The sequence below is a fragment of the Pongo abelii genome, chromosome 17 (genome assembly GCF_028885655.2).
Source record: "Pongo abelii isolate AG06213 chromosome 17, NHGRI_mPonAbe1-v2.0_pri, whole genome shotgun sequence".
Taxonomy (NCBI): domain Eukaryota; kingdom Metazoa; phylum Chordata; class Mammalia; order Primates; family Hominidae; genus Pongo; species Pongo abelii.
Window position 1 is genome coordinate 84,895,146 of NC_072002.2, and position 21,539 is coordinate 84,916,684.

Here is a 21,539-nt window from a genome sequence, read left to right on the forward strand (position 1 = left end):
AAAATAAAAAGAGTAAACATATCACTATTGGATTTATGTTGACCAGCCATTCTGGTTTGCCTGGGACTAAGGAGTTTCCCAGGATGAGGGATTTTTTTTTTTTTTTTTTTTTTTTTTTTTTTTTTTTTTTTTTTTTTTTTTTTGAGATGGAGTCTCGCTCTGTCACCCAGGCTGGCATGCAATGGCGCAATCTCAGCTCACTGCAACCTCTGCCTTCCGGGTTCAAGTGATTCTCCTGTCTCAGCCTCCTGAGTAGCTGAGACTCCAGGTGCCCACCACTGTCACACCCAGCTAATTTTTGTAGTTTTAGTAGAGATGGAGTTTCACCGTGTTGGCCAGGCTGGTCTCAAACTCCTGACCTCAAATGATCCACCCACCTCATCCTCCCAAAGTGCTGGGATTACAGGCATGAGCCACCGCGCCTGGCCATATTTTTGGCTCCTTTCACACTTGCCAATGCGAGGCCCTTTCCCTAGCCATGGTCACTTGGTCGTGTTACTATTGCTATCTCTGCATGAAAACAGCACAAACCAGGAGCAGAGAAGCTGCTGCCAATCCCTCCAACACATAAGCTACTAGGCGTTGAGTGTGAAGTATTCAGTTTTGTTCAGGGACACTGTCTCATTTATGTTGGCTTCTATCCAAGTCAATACATCTGAAGCTGCAGGATTATTTTAAACAGTCAGTAAAACAGAGTTCAGAAGGTCATTGTTGGAGCCCTTGGGTCACCTTTCAAAGCATTTCTATTGGAAGTAACAACCGCAAACTGATACTAGTGACAAGGTAGAAGGAACAAGTGCTTTTCCCTTGTGGTGTGCATCCATGATTACAAATTCAAGTCCACTAATCTCCTTTTATCACATTTAACCAAGTGGGACAATATATTCTACCGTTCAATTTAGCTATTCATGTAAAAGTAATGCATAATGCATTTTCATGAAGCAAAATTTTTCATGAAGCAAAATCTATCATGTCCAACATCTGTGACCCTGTGGAGGTTTGTCACCACTCGCTGTCTCTTAGTCACATTGCCTGGTTCCCGTGTGCTCCCTCTGTCATCTCTGCCCCCAGGATGTTTCCCATTGCCAAGGTGAAACAGTGGAAGAGTCCATGGTGCTACTAACACCTCGGTTCCTTACTTCAATTTGCTCATTGCTGTTCAGGGAAAGACTTAAGGGTAGTCCGTGATGGGGAAAAAGGTAAAATGACCTGACCTCCTGTTTCAGTTTAATTAGACAAATGTTTATTGAGCATTCATTATTTAGACAGATTAGTGCTAAATGCTATCAAATGCAAAAAAATGAATAAAACACAAACTCTGCCATTATGAATAGAAGGGATGGCAAGCATGAAAGTGATTAAAATACAAAGCAGGATGTGAGGAGTAGCAGAGACGTACACGATGATTCCAGATGGTGACATCATGTCTATTTGCAGGGATGGAGAACAGTGCAGACCTCACAGAGGGGACAGGTGTTTCACAACTTGAATGATACATAGGAATGCAGCCAAATGTGGGGAACAGCACTTTGGTAGCAAACCAGATGGGGAGAGCGATGGGTGTGCTTCAGTTTCCACAAAATTTATCAACATCTGGGAGATTAAATAAAGTAGAAAGTATGGATAAAAATTAGGCTTCAGTCAGAATATAGGCCAACTTCAACGACAGGGTTAATGAGTTTTAACATTATTCTGGTAGGAGTGGGAAGATAATCAAAGATATTGAACAGGAAGATGACATGCCAACCCAGCTTTCAGAAGAAGACCCAGGGAAACTGGATGGGTTAGAGAAAGGGGCTATAGCTGAGAGCAGGCTGGAGACGTTACCAAAATCAGGGAGCAGTGATGACAGTTGCTAAATAGCCAGAGGTCAAGGATGAAGAGACTAGATGAGAGACCTACTGGAAATCCTATTAACAAGGTGTGTGTGTGTGTGTGTGTGTGTGTGTGTGGTGCATTTGGTAACATTACTGAAGGAGAGGAGTGCAGAAGGATATATTCACTTACTCAGCAAACATATATTAAGTGTCTATGATATGCCAAACATGCAAAATATAGACATCAAAAGTGTGGTCCCTTCCTCCCTTAAGAACATAACACTTTAGCTGTAATACATTATAAGGAATAATTTCAACCTGCTATGATTACAGCAAAGATATGCAACAAATACCTACACAAGTGAGTTGAAAAGCACAGGAGAGCTAGAAGGGGAAGAAAAACTCAGCCAAGAATATCCTAGAAAATTCCCAACTGTGCTACAATACAGTAAAAGGTTTTTTTTAATTTTTAATTTTTGTTATTGACAGGGTCTTGCTATGTTGCCCAGGCTGGACTTGAACTCTTGGGCTCAAGCAATCCTCCAGCCTCAGCCTCCTGAGTAGCTGGAACTTCAGGCACTTATCACTATGACCAGCAAATAAAAGATTAAAAAAATTTAGTATAGGCCAAATGGCTCCCTGCTGTAATGCAGCACCCTCCAATTCCTTCTTCTCACTAATTTTAAGCACCTAGATTTCTTGGTTCTGAGAACATACAACTATTTGAAATTATGCTGTTTGCTTATTGGGATGTGAGCTTCATTATGTCTTGTTCACTGCTGTGCACAATCAATATTTGATGAATGAATAAATGAAAGCTTTATCACTGTTAAACCTTGTTCTTCCCCTTCTCAGAATCTGTATCCATCTCACGCTGTGTCATACATGCACACACACACCACCCGCTCACTGACAGCTTTTTCCTGGAGGAGGAGGAAGACAGGGCAGGATAAAGAGCAGAAGCATCAGGCAGAATATAAAAGGGGCAGACCACCAGCTTCTACCAATTCTTAAATGAACTATTGCGGCTCTTCCTGTAATATTACTACAGCTACTTCTCCTCCTTTGTGTTAGAACGGTACTCACGAAAATATATATGTGAATGCTGAGACAGCTTGACAAATTACTGGGTTATTAATAGAGAACCTCTAACATGCTGAATAAGAGTCAGAATAAGTTGCACTACTCACCTGTTAAGGAAAATGACAATGATGGTGGTAATTGAGATAAGAAACAACAACAATAAAACTGTCCCTCCAGCCACAAAGAGGGTATATTGGTTATCGGTTTTACCTAGGAGAAAAAAAAATATTGTAGGAATTAGGAATTCAGCCAAAGGCAGTAAAAAGCAAGGCAGGAAAATAAAGAAAAGATACATTAATTAGTTCTAGATCCCTGAGAACTGACTTCCACAAGGGTTGAACTAGTTTACAGTCCCACCAACAGTGTAAAAGTGTTCCTATTTCTCCACATCCTTTCCAGCACCTGTTGTTTCCTGACTTTTTAATGATTGCCATTCTAACTGGTGTGAGATGGTATCTCATTGTGGTTTTGATTTGCATTTCTCTGATGGCCAGTGATGGTGAGCATTTTTTCATGTGTTTTTTGGCTGCATAAATGTCTTCTTTTGAGAAGTGTCTGTTCATGTCCTTTGCCCACTTTTTGATGGGGTTGTTTGTTTTTTTCTTGTAAATTTGTTGGAGTTCATTGTAGATTCTGGATATTAGCCCTTTGTCAGATGAGTAGGTTGCGAAAATTTTCTCCCATTTTGTAGGTTGCCTGTTCACTCTGATGGTAGTTTCTTTTGCTGTGCAGAAGCTCTTGAGTTTAATTAGATCCCATTTGTCAATTTTGGCTTTTGTTGCCATTGCTTTTGGTGTTTTAGACATGAAGTCCTTGCCCATGCCTATGTCCCGAATGGTAATGCCTAGGTTTTCTTCTAGAGTTTTTATGGTTTTAGGTCTAACATTTAAGTCTTTAATCCATCTTGAATTGATTTTTGTATAAGGTGTAAGGAAGGGATCCAGTTTCAGCTTTCTACATATGGCTAGCCAGTTTTCCCAGCACCATTTATTAAATAGGGAATCCTTTCCCCATTTCTTGTTTTTGTCAGGTTTGTCAAAGATCAGATACTTGTAGATATGTGGCATTATTTCTGACGGCTCTGTTCTGTTCCATTGATCTATATCTCTGTTTTTGTACCAGTACCATGCCGTTTTGGTTACTGTAGCCTTATAGTATAGTTTGAAGTCAGGTAGTGTGATGCCTCCAGCTTTGTTCTTTTGGCTTAGGATTGACTTGGTGATTACTGGGTATATACCCAAAGGACTATAAATCATGCTGCTATAAAGACACATGCACACGTATGTTTATTGCGGCATTATTCACAATAGCAAAGACTTGGAACCAACCCAAATGTCCAACAATGATAGACTGGATTAAGAAAATGTGGCACATATACACCATGGAATACTATGCAGCCATAAAAAATGATGAGTTCATGTCCTTTGTAGGGACATGGATGAAATTGGAAATCATCATTCTCAGTAAACTATCGCAAGAACAAAAAACCAAACACCGCATATTCTCACTCATAGGTGGGAATTGAACAATGAGAACACATGGACACAGGAAGGGGAACATCACACTTCGGGGACTGTTGTGGGGTGGGGGGAGGGGGGAGGGATAGCACTGGGAGATATACCTAATGCTAGATGACGAGTTGGTGGGTGCAGCGCACCAGCATGGCACATGTATACATATGTAACTTACCTGCACATTGCACACATGTACCATAAAACCTAAAGTATAATAATAATAATAAAAGAAAAAAAAAAAAGATACATTAATTATTGAGTAACAAAAACAAAGAATCCAACAACAAAAAAGAAAAATAGAATGAGCTGCAGGAAAAAGAGAATTTTTCTTTTAGAGTCTCCTAAATATTTCTAACTCCTAATAGATTTTTATGTTTTTTGATTAAGCTGAGTTTAACACCTTAAGAACAAAAATATAAAGAGCATGCGTTTGCCAAATACCTCATTCAAATAAGCTGCCAATCATATACACAAAATCTTTTGTAGAAAAAAAAAACTATTAAAATAGTAAATAGGCCAGGTGTAGTGGCTCAGGTCTGTAATCGCGGAGGTTTGGGAGAGTGGATCACTTGAGGCCAGGAGTTCGAGACCAGCATGGGCAACATGGTGAAACCCCGTCTCTACTAAAAACACAAAAAGTTATCCCAGTGTGGTGGTGCACGCCTATAATCCCAGCTACTCAGTAGGCTGAGGCACAAGACTCATTTGAACCCCAGAGGTGGAGCTTGCAGTGAGCCCAGATCTTGCCACTGCACTCCAGCCTGAGCAACAGAGAGAGACTCTATGTAAAAATAAATAAAATAGTAAATAAACAAATATTATCTTTTATGCCTGATATATTAAGTACATTCAACATACAACAGAATATAACTTTGATGTTTATAAGTATAATTTAAGAAAAATAGATATTTTCTATTCAATTTGGTAATGATACAAAAAAAATCGAAAAAAAAAATGTTACTCCAACTCAATGTCTGAAAATTTACCATGGTCCAGTAATCTGAAATTCTCATCCTAAATCTTTCACAATTCAACGACCAGCTCCAGCAAATTCCTTACTGTGTATGTGTCTCTTCATTTGTCAACTGATGGCAATGGCAGCAGCCCTAATTACATCACAGAATTGTGATGAGACTTTCGTGAGTCAATATTCACAAGAACAATCAACTGTGATTAGAGAAATGTCCCCTCTGGAGTGTGAGCCCAGTGAGGTCAGGGAACATTTTATCTTTTTGTTACATCCTCCTGCCCACAACACACCTCTCAACCCCCAACCCACAGAGCGTGTTGTGAGTGCCTCCCACAGAGAAGAATCCCATCAACATCTGCTGCTGGGAATGGGACTGAATTGAAACCCAATGGTCTTCGTTGCTGTCTCTCTTCGGGAAAGCGAACCTGTCAATCACCCCACCATTAGGATGGGGCCAGGCTCTGAGAGGGTAGCACAATTTCCCTTCCACCTGAAATCCAAGCTTGAATGTTTGTACTGTGACACCCCGGCTGTCTGGAATCCTATTGCAGCCCGAAAACCATGCCTTTGAACCAATTCTTCCCTATCTTTTCCTCAGATAATTTCTTCTCATTTTATCCACTATGTAGCTGCATTTTTTTCGTAAGAACTCAAAGTATGGACCCACTTATTCTTTTACAAACTTTACTGCAAAGAGAAACTAAGACAAATAAGCAAACATTTTATTTTTAAACGTTTTAGACCTAGATTCCACAAATAAGTCATACAAAATTTTTTCTTTTTGTGTCTGGCTTATTTCACTTTGCATAATGTCCTCAAGGTTTACCCACCTTGTCACACATGATAGGATTTCCTTCTTTTTTAAAGGGTTAATAGTACTACATTGTGTCTATGGACCACATTTTCTTTATCTATTCATCTGTTGATGGACACCTAGGTTGCATCCACATCTTGACTACTGTAGATAATGATGCAATACATACATGGTGCAGGTATTTCTTCAAGATACCGACCTCATTTCCTTTGTATATAATACCCATCAGATTGCTGGTTCATATGATAGTTTTACTTTATTTTATTTTTGAGACGGAGTTTCGCTCTTGTCACCCAGGCTGGAGTGCAGTGGCACAATCTCAGCTCACTGCAAGCTCCACCTCCCAGGTTCAAGCAATTCTCCTTCCTCAGCCTCCAAGTAGCTGGGATTACAGGCACCTGCCACCACACCGAGCTAATTTTTGTATTTTTAGTAGAGATGGGGTTCCGCCCTGTTGGCCAGGCTGGTCTCGAACTCCTGACCTCAGGTGATCCACCTGACTTGGCCTCCCAAAGTGCTGGGATTACAGGCATGAGCCACCACACCTGGCCTATTTTTAATTTCTTGAGGAACCTCCAACCTGTACCAATAATGAGTGCACCCATTTACATTCCACCAACAGTGTACAAGGGTTGCCTTTTCTCCACATCCTCACCATCACTTGCTATCTCTTGTCTTTTTGATAACAGCCATTCTAATAAGTGTGAGGTGAGGGCTCACTGTGGTTTTGATTTGCATTTCCCCGATGACTATTAATGTTGAGCAGCTTTCCATATACGTATTGGCCAGTGTTATGTCTTCTTTGGAAAAACGTCTATTTTTCCCACTTTTTAATTGGGTTGTTCTTTTGCTATGAAATCCTGCCATTTGCGACAGCATGGAGGAATTTGGAGGACATTATCCTAAGTGAAACAAGCCAGACACAGAAAGACAAATACTGTATAATCTCACCTGTATGTGGAACCTAAAAAAGTCAAACTTATAGAAGCAGGGAATAGAACAGTGATTGCCAGGAGGTAGGGGTGCAGAAAATAGGCAGACGTTGGCTAAAGGGTACCAACTTTTGGTTATAAGGGGGACCTACTATACAGTATGGATGGTGATACACGAGTTAATTAATTGTGGTGATTATTGCACCATGTTTATATACATTAAATAATCACATTGTATGCCCTGAATATATTCAATCTTTATTTGACAGTTAATTATTTTAAAACAAAATTTAAAGCAATTGTTTTCTTTGGGCTTTTTTATATTTTCCAAATTTTCTAGATGATGTGTTCATTTTGTGATCAGGCAAATAAATACAGTACCAAAAAAATAAAGATCTGCAGGCTTAAAAAAGAATATTTTATCAAATCTTAGTGGTTAAAGTATAGGATGTAGAAATCTTTTCTTTAGAAATAGACTCAGAATACTTAACAATTAAGATGGCTTTCTTTATGAAAGTCTAATTTATATGAATTTAACAGTATAATCCGCTTGAAAGTACGACCACTTGTGACACACTGTTCAATTATAAATCCAAATTTCAGATGCATTGTTTCATAGGAAATATGTTACTTATTTGTAACCTGTTTTTAGTAATGTTTGGCCTCTTGGATCAGATCCATTTATTCACTCAGTCTTTAAACACAAAGTATTTCAAGGTGTACTGTATGCCTGGTACTATAGACAAAGTGGTAGGTAAAAACAAATTTGACACCTGTGTAGAAAAAAAAACTCTGTCAAATTGTGTTTTTCCTCTGTTCTCACACTACCACAGCAATCGTCAACAGACTTGTGTGACCAAAGATGTGGGTGGTTTTCCCCACACACCAAGTAATGGGCACCAGCTGAGTGTCTGCCAACTCTATTCTGAGACGATCTACCCTAGGATAGTACCAGATCCCACAGGTTGGGGGCTCAGTCCCAAAGACATCGCGCCCTCTCCTCCATTGCCAACCATGCCCTTCAGACACCAATTGCAAGTCCAGGCCTCTAGAACTTTTTTTTTTTTTTTTTTTTGAGACGGAGTCTCACTCTGTCACCCAGGCTGGAGTACAATGGCAGGATCTTGGCTCACTGCAATCTCTGCCTCCCAGGTTCAAGTGATTCTCCTGCCTCAGCCTCCCGAGTAGCTGAACCTGCCACTACGTCCAGCTAATTTTTGTATTTTTAGCAGAGACAGGGTTTCACCATGTTAGTCAGGCTAGTCTCGAACTCCTCACCTAAGGTGATCCACCCTCCTCGGCCTCCCAAAGTGCTGGGATTGCAGGCATGAGCCACCATGCCCAGCCCCAGGCCTCTAGAACTTCTGACCAATGGGTCTCAAGCTAGGGTTCCCAAGACCCTTTTTTCAGGTTTGGTTAATCTGGTGGAGCCAGTTATAGAGCTCAAGAAAACACATTTGTCCGTTTAGTATCAAGGATATTGCAAGGGATACAGATGAAGAGATTGGTAGGGTGAGGCATGCACGAAGGGGCACAGAGCTCCCATGCCCTCCCTGTCCACACCACCCTCCAGGAGGCTCCACATGTTCAGTTGTCCAGAAACTCTCCAAACCCCATCCTCTTGGGTTTTTATGGAGGCTTCATTACGTAGGTATGACTGACAACCCTGTAGAAATGGGATTGGGCAAAAAGCATATCATCTAAACCCAGCAAGGCCTGTCCAGACTTTAGGTATGGGGTGGGATCCTCTCTGGAATGAGGGTCTTTTGACCCATATTCAGATTAGAGTCTTACCTTGGTCAGGAGAAAGGACAGGAGGCCAGAGAGAACTTCTGTTTCCTGAGGCCTAAAGTGCCCCAACATTATAACAAGGACCATGTGAATTTTGAGCCAGGACCCGTGGAAGAAACCTATAGATCTGCATATCCTAATACCACAATACCTGATTTAGTGGAACATATATTGTTTTGAAAAGTCCTAGACAATTTAAAAATAGTTAGGGAAAAAGGATTTTTTCTTAAGAAATAAAGGTGAAATAAAGCATGGAGTCAGGTAGAGATTCAGTCCAGAGACATTTCAATCTAGAGTGGCCCAGCCTGTAGCCAACATGGCTTCTCAGTCCATTCCCTGCTTTGCCTGCAGCTTCCACATGAATGACCACTGGCTTAGAACAAGGCTGGGGTAAACTTGCGCCTTGCTGGGCCCTGTATGGCTGGGGAAAATAAAAAGGAAAAGCAAATGGGTATGGATGCTTTGGGAGTTAATCAATAGTTCATAACATTTAGTTTTTTAAGTTTTGCTAATAGATCTCAGATTGAGTAATGTCAGCCCTGAAGCCCTTTTCTTTAAAAAAGAAGAATTGTTCCCAGAAGCCATTTTTTTGCTAACTTTTTTCACTTATATCCCAATGCTGTGTTGATTCACAGGAGAACAAGTGTCTTGAACCGTAAAAGCATTACTTTTCCTTCCATCACAGAAGATAAATACAGTTAAAACAATTTAAAGCAAGTCAGTGAAATACATAAATGAATAATTTACTCCAGGATTGTGACCCTCTAGGCTAAGTTTCTGGCAATAACAAGTATTTATGGCTGAGTTATAAACTCTTAGAAAAGGCTCATGATAGAAATATTGCCAGTCCCTTCCCTCAGAGTTCGGCAGGCAAGAGCGGCCATTTAATGTCTATAGTTTATCCTCTACTAGGGTATGGGTGGAGTTAGGGAGTGAAGAAACCAAGTCACTTAGAACCTGAATAACTGGGCCAAAGAACATGCCAGGGAAAACCCACAGATCCTGACTCTCTAACATCAAGCATTAGGCTGGAAACTGCAAATTAAAACCACAATGAGAGACCACCTCACACCTGTTTGAATGGCTTTTCTCAAAAAGATGAAAGAAAACACGTGGTTTTCTCCGCCATCATGGTGTGTGTGGTTGACTCCATTCCTCACCATGTCTTCTCCCAAGACTTTCAGGGTCAAGCAATTCCTGGCCAAGAAACAAAAGCAAAATCGTCCCATTTTATCGGGGGAACCTGCCCCTGATAATTCAATGTAGGTTCTTTTCTATTTTCCCTAAGTGTTGGCCGGTCTGAGAAATAAAGTGAAAGAGTACAAAAGACAGAAATTTTAAAGCTGGGTGTCTAGGGGAGACATCACATGTCGGCAGGTTCCGTGATGCCTCCTGAGCCATAAACCCAGCAAGTTTTTATTAGCAATTTTCAAAGGGGAGGGAGTGTACGAATAGGGTGTGGCTCACAGAGATCACGTGCTTCAAGGGCAACAAAAGATCACGAGGCAAATGGAGGCAGAGCGAGATCACAGGACCGGGTGAAATTAAAATTGCTAATGAAGTTTCAGGCACACATTGTCACTGATAAACATCTTAACAGGGTTCAAGAGCAGAGAACCAGTCTGACTAGAATTCGCCAGGCTGGAATTTCCTAATCCTAGCAAGCCTGGGGGTGCTGCAGGAGTCCAGGGCGTGTTTCATCCCTTATCTGCAACTGCATAAGGCAGACACCCCCCTGAGCGGCCATTATAGAGGCTCCCCCCCGCCCCGGGAATGCATTCTTTTCCCAGGGCTGCGAATTATTAATATTCCTTACTGGGGAAGGAATTCAGCGATATTTCTCTTACCCGTTTTCGGTAATAAGAGAAACATGGCTCTGTCCTGCCCGGCCTACAGGCAGCCAGACTTTAAGGTTATCTCCCTTGTTCCCTGAAAATCACAGTTATCCGGTTCTTAAGGTGCCCAGATTTCATATTGTTCAAACACACATGCTTTACAAACAATTTGTGCAGTTAATGCAATCATCACAGGGCCATGAGGTGACATACATCCTCAGCTTACGAAGATGATGGGATTAAGAGATTAAACTAAAGACAGCTACAGGAAATCACAAGAGTATTGATTGGGGAACTGATAAATGTCCATGAAATCTTCACAATTTATGTTCTTCTGCCATGGCTTCAGCCAGTCCCTCCGTTCAGGTTCCCTGACTTCCCACAGCACCATTTCCCAGTGGATTCAGATGAAAGCTGGTAATAAAACCAGGTACAGCTCCAAAACGGAGCCACTGAAGAACCACCAACCTGGGTTTATACGGAATTGCACGGGAGATGGCACACAGGTTTACGCTGTGTCAAGGTCACCATCATGCTGCCATGTCAATCTGTGGATGTCACCACTATCTGGACAGTTGAACATGTTTTATTGGGAATATGTTTTTTCTCTTTGTTTATATGCTCTGCACCAGTAGGTAGGTTCAGTAATAAATATGTGAGAACTTTTGTTTCAGAAAAAGAAGAAAGAAAGAAAGGAAAAAGAGAGAAAGAGGAAAGGAAGGAAGGGAAGGGAAGCGAAGGAGGAAGGAAGGAAGGAAGGAAGGAAGGAAGGAAGGAAGGAAGCAAGGGAGGAAGGAGGAAGGGAGGGAGGGAGGAGAAAGAAAGAGAAAGGAAGTAAGGAAGGCGGAAAGAAGGAAAGGAAAGGAAGGGAAGGGAAGGGAAGGAAAATAAAGAAAGAAAGAGGGAAGAGAAGAGAAGGGAAGAAAGAAGAAAGAGTTGGCAAGGGTATGGAGAAGAGAGAACCCTCGCACACTGTTGAAAGACAAATACCATATAATCTCACTTAAATATGGAACCTAAAAAAATTAATGTCTTAGAAGTAGAAAGTAGGATGGTTACCAGAGGCTGTACAAGAGAATGGGGATGGAGATAGTGGGAGTTGTTGGTCAAAGAGTACAAAATTTCAGACACACAAGGGTAATAAGTCTTAAGATTTTTTTTTTTTTTTTTTTTTTTTTTTTTTTGAGACAGAGTCTCGTTCTGTCACCCAGGCTGGAGTGCAGTGGCCTGATCTCACTGCAATCTTTGCCTCCTGGGTTCAAGCGATTCTCCTGCCTCAGCCCCCTGAGTAGCTGGGACTACAGGTACCCGCCACAATGCCCAGCTAATTTTTGTATTTTAGTAGAGATGGGGTTTCACCATGTTGGCCAGGCTGGTCTCGAACTCCTGACCTCAAGGGATCCACCTGCCTCGGTCTCCTAAAGTGCTGGAATTACAGGCGTGAGCCACAGCATCCGGCCAAGTTTTAAGATTTATCATACAGCAGAGTCTCTATACTTAATAATAATGTATACTTCAAAATAACTGAGTAAATTTCAAATGTCTCACTGTAGAAATCATAGGTAAATGAGGTGATGGATATGTTAATCAGCTTGATTTAATCACTCTACATTGTATACATATATCAAAATATCAGTGTACCCCCAAAATATACACAAATATTATTTGTCAACTAAAAATAAAATTGATTTAACTTTTTTTAGATTTAAAAAAAATAAACAAATATTAGACCTTGTTTTGTGTACAGATGGACCATAGTGAGTGAGTTCAGACAGAGGAGATGTGGGTGAGCTGACAGATTCTGCATTATCAGGTCATTCCAAGTTTTGACTTTCTATATAATATAGACAAGTATTCAATCTTTGTCCCACTTCAGACATTGGTTTATTGAAAACAGAGATTGAGGAGAAAGCCTTGGGGCCTAGTCCTGTCTTCTAATTCTTTCCCCTGGAAGACTTCACATAGGACACTTAATATTTTCAACAGTTTTTTTTGGCAACTGCATAATGATGATAAAATTAACCACAAGGGTAGCTATGAGATTTAAATCAAGCATGTAGAGGTGCTTTCAACAGTTTAAGCACCAAACGATTTAAGTTATTAATCATGCATATTTAATATGCATTTATATTTTACGTAGACACAGTCCAAATGAGGGTTAATCAGATAACTTGTTTCTACTTTTTTCATGTTGAGATGTCACATTGAAGTAGTCGTGTACAGCAGAGCATGCTTGCTCCTGCAGCTAGACTTACCTTCCTGGGGAAAGGCACAGGTACTGTTGGTAAACATCTATACAATAACTGTTGCCTTGGCAGACCACTGGAAATAATAGTAGCACGACGTGTGCTGAACTTTCCTGTATGCCTGAAATACGCATCACGTGGATATTGGTATGGTAATATTATTCCAAGTTTTCAAAGGTCAACTTTCTTTGTCCAGATAAATCAGTTTTATACTCTGTATTTCAGAAACCTTTCCGTGTTTTATAGCTAGAAGGTCCTAGAGTGTAAATTATTTTCAGAGAATTAAAGGGCCATGGCTTCAACCTCTAATCCTTCTTCTGAGTAAATAGCAACTACTTCTCCTCAAAATAAAAGTATTATCAGGTTTTAACTAAGAAACTTAAGGCCCAGAGAATCTAAATAATTTTCCTGTCATTATAGAGCAAACCAGTGAGGGAAGCAAGCTTCCTACCTGATGTACAAATTTTGCTACAATTTGCCTCTCTTGATGGCAAATTATAGCAAAATTTGTATATCAGGTGGGAAATTTTATGTTGAAAATACTTGTCCCAAATAGTTTAAACACTTTAAAGGTTTCTGTCAGTTGAGAAACATATACCCTAAGATAGCTTGTATGTACGTTTTAACTACACAATATAGAATGACTGCATTAGCTACTTTTTCTGGTGCAATAATGTAGCATCATTCCGTACTGTGGGCCATAAGTTCTCTACAGTGATTGGTGTATGGCAAGGATAGTTAAGTCAGCACATGAGGACGAAGAGATGGGAACATCTTCAAATTGACACATTTATTGAGAAAAATGTTACGGCTGACTCCTTTGTATTAGGTATCTCATATTTTTACCCAAATATTTCTAAGTCTTATACTTCTTGCATATTTACCTCAATTTTTATGAACATATTATTTAAAGAGACTATATAGATGCTTCAAAAGTCAGAATGTCAAGAGCTGCACATACCTTTCTCACTGTCTTAGTGAATTAGTGTGCAGAAAAGAGTTCATGTAGCAGGCTTGGATTCTGAGTGATCCTCCTGCCTCAGCCTCCCAAGTAGCTGGGACCACAGGCACATGCCACCATGCCCAGCTAATATTTTTTTAAATTTTTTGTAGAGACAAGATCTCGCTATGTTGCTCAGGCTGGTGTTGAACTCTAGACCTCAAGCAATCCTCCTGCCTTGGCCTCCGAAAGCAATGGGATTACAGGCAGGAGCCACTACGCCTGGCTCTGAGGGATTATTATGGACACCTGACTCTGAGTCAAAGCCTAGCCAAGACTGTTTCTGTTTAGCTTTATTTCTAGTGCTCTTGTGTTCATGTTTGTGAACATGTCTTGATTGAAATCAGGAATTAGAAATTAAATGCCAAGTCCATAAAAAAGAAAATGAAGTAGATGCAACAAGTTCTCTGCTTGGATAAGCATAGCAGTGAGACTGTCATGTAGACACTGTCACCTTTGATTCATAACGTGTCTCTTGGGAATCTGGCTTCCTGTTATAACAGAAGTTATTTTTTAACTTTAACTTTAAAAGTTATTTTTTTATAACAAAAAAACTAGAAAAATGGCAAAAAATAGACTATGGAATATTGAGGGAAACAAATGAGGTAGGTGATGCTTTGTAGTGAGTGAGGAGACTACATTCAAACAAACAAACATACAAGAGTATAATGGTACAAGGTAATTTAATGCGGGGATTAACCATCTTGCTTCTCATTATAGCCAACCACATAGAGCAAAGTGCAAGACTTGGTGCTCAGAGGACACCAGGACAGCCACAAGATGGTTATATCTATTATCCTCTGTTTAGTAAGGCAAAGAAACATGCCATCCAGCTTCAAAGTCTTTCCATCTAAAAATGATAATTTAAAAACTTGGTACATAAAAGGAATAAGCTTTACTAAACTTAGAAGATGCATGTATATAAGACATCTCATTACTTATTGCCTACAGAAATAAGGCCTATTGTATATGTAAACTGTGTTTCAAATAAAACAAGTATGAGAATGTATATGTTCTTCTAACAATATAATAGAAACATCATCTCAAAACGAGTCATCACCATTAAAAGGCAACCAACACACTATTTCACAGTTGTGTTCAGGGTGCCCCCTCCCCAGGATCTGGAACTTGCTGGAAGGACACACAGCTTTCAGCCTGTAGCCACGTCACAGCTCAGGTTTATGACAGCAGAAGGATCCAAAGCAAATCAGCAAACGGATAAGCTGCCTGGGCAAAGTCAGAAGGACTGGCTGATATCCCCGAAGAAAAGCAGGTGTTTAGCATAAACCACATAGGTTGTATAAACAGTTTAGACAGAATGAGCCACCCCATCAGTTAGAGAATGGTTGAAAGCCTCCGAAAATCCAAGTTCCCACATGCTCACAGAGAGCCAACCTAGCAGGCAGGCCGTCCTAAGGACTGTAGTCCCAGGCCTGGATGACAGAGCAAGACCCTGTCTCTAAAAGAAAACAATACAAATGACCACATGGAGCCTTGTGGAATATCACCCTGATTCCTAGGCCTGGGAACAAGTCCCAGGAGTCCGTGTCTTTCAGCAAGCACATCAGATGATCCTGATGTTGGTGTTCCACAGAATGGTGTTGAGAAACACTGCTCTACTCTAGAAAGCACCTTCCAGGGGAGCTCCAGCTGCTGAGGCCCAGCCTGCCCGTGGATTTCTCCTCCCTCCTTTCTTAGGGTATTGACTTTAGAAAACTTGTAATTGGCAGTTCTGTCTCTGTCTCTTTGAAAGACAGGCACATCTTTTTAATAGCGAGATAAGTCTCTTGTCAGCTTTTGATGGAGAAATGTCTTTCTCAAGGACCTGGGAGCCATCCCTTTGAAATGTAACCATCAAGGAAGACAGCACCCTTACTCCCAATCTCTGAGAGGGTAGAAAACTACATCAGCACCTCACTCAAGGTGCAAAAGTACCTCCTGTCGTAAAGATGTGAGAAGTCTGTTTTACCTTTGGATAAAGCCAATTATTAGCTAACACACACAGTCACCCCCAATTACCAGTTGAATCTAGGATGAAGCATGTGTGACAAATGTCTGACAAGCCCTCTTACTCGAAGACTAGTTATCATTCATCTTTAGAGCACGTATGTAATGGGTTGTATCTACCTGGCTGTATGAGAGAGTGAGATTTCTTTGTCTTTGCAGTCTCTTAGGAGGTTGCCTGTGACATGCATTACATTCTGATTCAGTGCTTATTCAATAACAAAATTGTTTTGTTTTCTACCTTTGTGGAGCAGTTTTCTGGGTAGGGAGGAGATTTTGTTTCTAATTCTATTTCTCCAGCACATTTTTATTATTACTGTTGTTTAATCAGGTATAACTCTACATTACAGTGTTACCATTATGCTTATCCTCAAGAAACAGGAAATTTTCCAAATGCTGTAGTGAAATCAAGATAAACAGCCTGGTGTCTGCAGGTTGCAACAAGACACACAATAGGCATACCACACCATTTAAATATATTATGTATAAAGCTGTACAATATAAACTACATAAACATGAGAGAACATGTGTTCAGAATGTTTTAATATGGAAAATAAACTTTTGTTTTTGGAGGTAAGATTTTAGAGGTGAAGCCCTCACTGTCCCTAAGGAAGGAGGGACTAGTATTCTGATTACTTCAGCTCTGGTTTCAAGAAGGCATTACGGTCTGGGTACAAGAGCAAGAGAACAGGATTTGATAGGAAGAGAAGAAGGGAGAAGCCTCAGAAGGAGGAAGGAAGGGCGTACTTGGGAACTTTCAGCAGTTTCCTGGAAAGTTGTTCAAGGGAGTGGGCTTTCCCACACAGGAAGCGTCCAGTGGGTGGATCTGGCGAGGCTATGAGAACAGGTGCTTTGTAGTGGCCAGAAGCTGTGCCTATGAGACCTGAGCCATCACCAGGACTCCTTTGCCCAGAGGCTACTCCTAAAGTTCCCCTAATCTGTTCCTCGTGTGGATTTGACTTCACCAGCAACCAGCACCTCCCCTCCAGGCCTTCACACCTGCTACCTGATTGTGCCTGTCCCTCATGGCACTGTGTGGACAGCCTGCCTCACGTGACTCCATGATGTGCACAAGCCCCTAGAAGGCAGGCAGGAAGGAAGAGGAGAAGGTCCCCCCATAGCACTGGGGTCAGCGAAGGACCCCGAGCTGAAATAAAATAGCGGGAGACCACGCACCACCCCCGCTCCCCCACTCCTTTGCCTAAACTTGCTCTAGACGTTGGTTCAGGCTGAAACCTATCACTTGTATAAACCTCTTGAAGAAGGACGCTCTGTAGCTCCACTGTCATCAGCTTCTGTTGTGATGAGTCTCCTGATGAGAATGGTTTTTCTTTTCCACTTTGAGCAGAAAAGTAGTGCTGGGGCCAAGAATAGGAACTCTGAAGCCAGTCAGCCTGGATCTGAATCCCTGCCCCTCTATTTATTATCTACCAAGCCTGAGATAAATCCCGTCAACTCTCCATACCTCACTCTCCACAGACGTCAAACATGGGCAGTCTGGCTGCTGTGACAAGTAAATCAGTAACTACGAGTAAATTCTCAGAACAGCCACTGGCACACATAGAAACATGGTATGTGTGTTTATCATATAGCGACCAAGACAAAGCCCTGTGACACGTAATTCTTAGAACAGCTACTTACAACTTTTTCCTTGGGTCCTTAGAAAACTTCAAAATGTGACCGGGTGCGGTGGCTCACGTCTGCAATCCCAGCACTTTGGGAGGCCGAGGTGGGCGGATCACCTGAGGTCAGGACTTTGAGACCAGCCTGACCAACGTGGTGAAACCCCGTCTCTACTAAAAATATAAAAATTAGCTAGGCATGGTGGCAGGTGCCTGTAATCGCAGCTGCTTGGGAGGCTGAGGCAGAAGAATCGCTTGAACCCAGGAGGAGGAGGTTGCAGTGAGCCAAGATCGTGCCATTGCACTCCAGCCTGGGCAGCAGAGTGAGACCCTGTCTCAAAAAATAAAAATAAAAATAAAAGTAAAAATAATTTTTTTAAAAAAAGGAAACTTGAAAATGCAAACTATATAGCATTTACAAAGACCTATATCTAAAGGTGTTATAAATACTGTACAGATCTTTAGAATATGAAATTCAGCAAGCCTTAGGCTGAATATTTACCTCCAAATAGTCTATCCAATTTTAAACCATTTTATGAAAAAAAATTCCCTAAGTGCTCTACAAAACATGAAAGCCTGTGCCTGGCTATAAGAAGTAATAACTAGGAATAATTTCAGAATATGCCGCTTTATGCTCTAGAGTTTAATTCCCCATCTCATCTCTCCTTTTTAAAAAGAGCCAATAATTTAAAAAGGAATTATATGATTAGATTTCAAAACTGATACCTTTATTTGCTGGAACAGGAAGAGAAAATAGTCCATATAAAAGCAAAACGACCTGTTTGGATTAAAATATTGGGGATTTGGCTTGTGTGCATATGGTAAGTGTGGTTATAAAATTGCCCACACAATCATGTGTATTTGTTGAGTGTTTACCATATGGCAGGTTGAAAAATAAACTTGTTACTCCTCCTAACAAATACTTACAGATATCTCAGTTCATACACCTACACATACACACACACACACACACAAATTAAAAGAGTGAATAATCAATCCTCTAATCCTCCACATAAGATGTGAAAAACTGAAGACACAGTGACATCAGGATAACTATACTTGGTGAGCCTGTATTTTTATGTATAAACTTCCCTCCCATGGGTTCATTTACACATTGCGTCCCACAGAAAATACCCCACCCTTTGTTAATGAAATCTTCTCAACATCTACTTTTTATTTTACCCGTGTCCATCATCATCACAATAAGGTTTTTTTTTTTTTTTTACTGTTTAACTCACTGTCCAACATAGCTAAAGCCATTTTCACTTTCCACCAATCCAGCTGAGAGTATTAACATTTCAACTTGATACTTGTGAAAGAATCTCTCCCTGTGAGTTAATTAATTAAAATGCCACTCATATCTAAAGGATTGTGAACACCATGGCCTACCTTTGAGTTCTACCAAAGTTAAAAACATTGAATTAATCCTGGAAATGAATTTTAGAGTGCTCAATGAAAATTGCAAAGTATTTATTTTATAAAAGTTTTACCAAAAAAAACTTTTATTCCTCTGTTGAATAAATGTATTTTTAAAATCCCTGAATCATTTTAGTATAAATAATAGCTTAAAGATACAAATTGGGGTTCAAAGATATACCTCTACTTATGACAGATCTATGTTTATTCTTCATTTTCCGTCCTCTTAAACAACATAGTCCTCCAAAAACCTAGTACATCGCCTTTGAATATTTATCAGGAGCCATGTCAATAATGTTTGAAATACTTCAGATGAAGTTCAAAGTAATCGACTGATTGAGTTGTAATACTTAAATTAGAATTTCTATTACGAACGAAATGCTATTAATCTTATAAGAATAACTTTTTTTTACATTTTAAGTAATTTTCTACTTACCTTTGGAGAAATCTTTGCACAATCATTTATGTTCAGTTTTTAATAAGGCTCTAAGAGACAACCTCAAGCTGTTAACAATTCCCAGGTGCTTTTAGATTGTAAATTCCATATGTGACAATAAAGTATAAATGGTTATTTGACAGTCAGAGTCATTTGAAAGGTCTCAAATAAATGTACCCATGCATTGACTATTTTTTCCTTTTTTTTTTTTTTTTTTGAGACAGGTCTGGCTCTGTTGCCCAGGCTGCAGTGCAATGGTGCAGTCACAGCTCACTGCAGCCACTAATTCTTGGGCTCAAGGAATCCTACTGCCTCAGCCTCCCAAAGCACCACGTGTGAATTTTAAGTAGGAAGAAAATCAGTACATTTGTCTGAATTTGAATCCCAACTTGCAGTCTAAGTTCCCAGGGAGAGAAAAACTTTATGAAAAGAGTTGAAAATTCAATCAGAGGATAAAGGTCCACCTGTAGAACAGCAGTTCCTAGGATCAACTGCTTTCTAATTCTACACACTTGCATTGTTTATAGTGGTGTTCTGTTAGAACTTGCTTTATGCACGAGGTAGCAATATACAGTCAACAATGTTCTTCAATATAATAGTGTCATCAGATAAATTCAGCATGTAACCTTTTAGAGTTTCATTCCCTCTGACAATAACTTATCACTATTATTCAATATCTTACTTATCTATACAATAATAGTATGTATAAAAAATGACTGCAGGCAAACATTCTAGGTTTTTGTGTGTTCAAAAAATGAACAGATCAATAGTAGGGCTTACAAAACAAATTAACTGACCGGTTGCATTTTTTTGAATGCAATAGATCATTAAAAAAATGATCTGGGCAGAGGCAACAGTAAAGTAAAAAAGCAACGACATAATAGCCATGATTGAGTAATCAACTCACTTGTGATGCTGGAAACTATGTTTCATCTAGATACCCAGTTTCACCGAGAAAACTAAATTGGGCTGAAAATTGTGGTTGATCTGTTTGAGTAGAGGCTATTTTAGCTTGTGAGCAGTGACATGGTGCTCTGGGATTCTGGTCGTGTTGCTCCATCATATAAATTAACTGTCATGGACATTTTACTTTCCATGTAGGTAAAGATAATAAAAGGCTGAGATTCACCACACAATGTCATGGAAAGGGACATATCTGTCAGCCCAGTGCACACCAGCTCAGACAGTCCTCATGTCTACAAGCTTTATATCTATTCTAAATTCATAGGAGTGGGACAGAAGGTTCTGGATTAATGGAACCCTTAAAAAAAAAAAACTGTCTTGTCTACAACCTGAAACTCTTCTGGAATCCAAATGGACTGGGAGCAAACTGGTTGGTTTTTGACAGAAATAAAAGGCCAAGGAAATAAGCAAAATTTATTTTCTTTCTTCAATAATTTTATAATCCAACTCAGAAGCACAGAGTCTCAAAGTCAGTAACCTCCCCCAAGCCATCTACAGGCAAGAATTATAATCTGTGTAAATAATATGTATCATCTATATAGGGATGTATTTATAACTTACAGCACTCTATTCCCCTGTCCTTCCTCCTTGTCAATCTATACCTCACATCGTCCCAGAAGAAATATCTGGGAAGATTCTCTTAGCTGTGGCACTATGATTTCCTAGTGAATGCTTTTGTAATCTTAATTTACTAATCCCATCCTTCTATTCAGATGACCAGCAATTATGTGCCACTTATATTAAAAATTCAAAATAAGAAAATGAAAGTTAAAAAAGTAAATAGCCCTATCTGAAAGTTCTATATGTAAACAAGAGTTCATGAAAGTTTTTTCTCCAAATATTGCAGTTGATCTTTTGAAATTTCAGTTTCTTTGATCAACAATCAGTAAACCTCAAAGGTTAAATGTTGAAGAAAAAAATCTGGAAAGAAAAGAGGTACAAAACTTAAAGTTAAAATGGACACAGCCCCTACTAGAATGAATAGAAACATTAACATAATCGGTCAAGAACACTTACTGGGCATATTCTGAAAAGATGCTTTGACAACTTTAAGCAGATGCCATAATCCTTAATCTCAATTAATTTCTGATAACAA

General features: G+C 39.9%; 1 protein-coding gene across 3 annotated transcripts in view; it reads right to left on the reverse strand.

The window, feature by feature from the left end:
• CD226 (CD226 molecule) overlaps positions 1 to 21,539 on the reverse strand; it is a 141,339-nt gene that overhangs the window by 8,039 nt on the left and 111,761 nt on the right. For 2 of the 3 annotated variants that reach the window (XM_054538076.2, XM_024235980.3), the window contains one exon: positions 3,008 to 3,110. In XM_054538076.2, the coding sequence (XP_054394051.2) occupies positions 3,008 to 3,110 (103 nt within the window). Of the gene's footprint in view, positions 1 to 1,013; positions 1,594 to 3,007; positions 3,111 to 21,539 lie in introns of those variants that run through there. The other variant, XM_054538077.2, reaches the window with a different exon arrangement.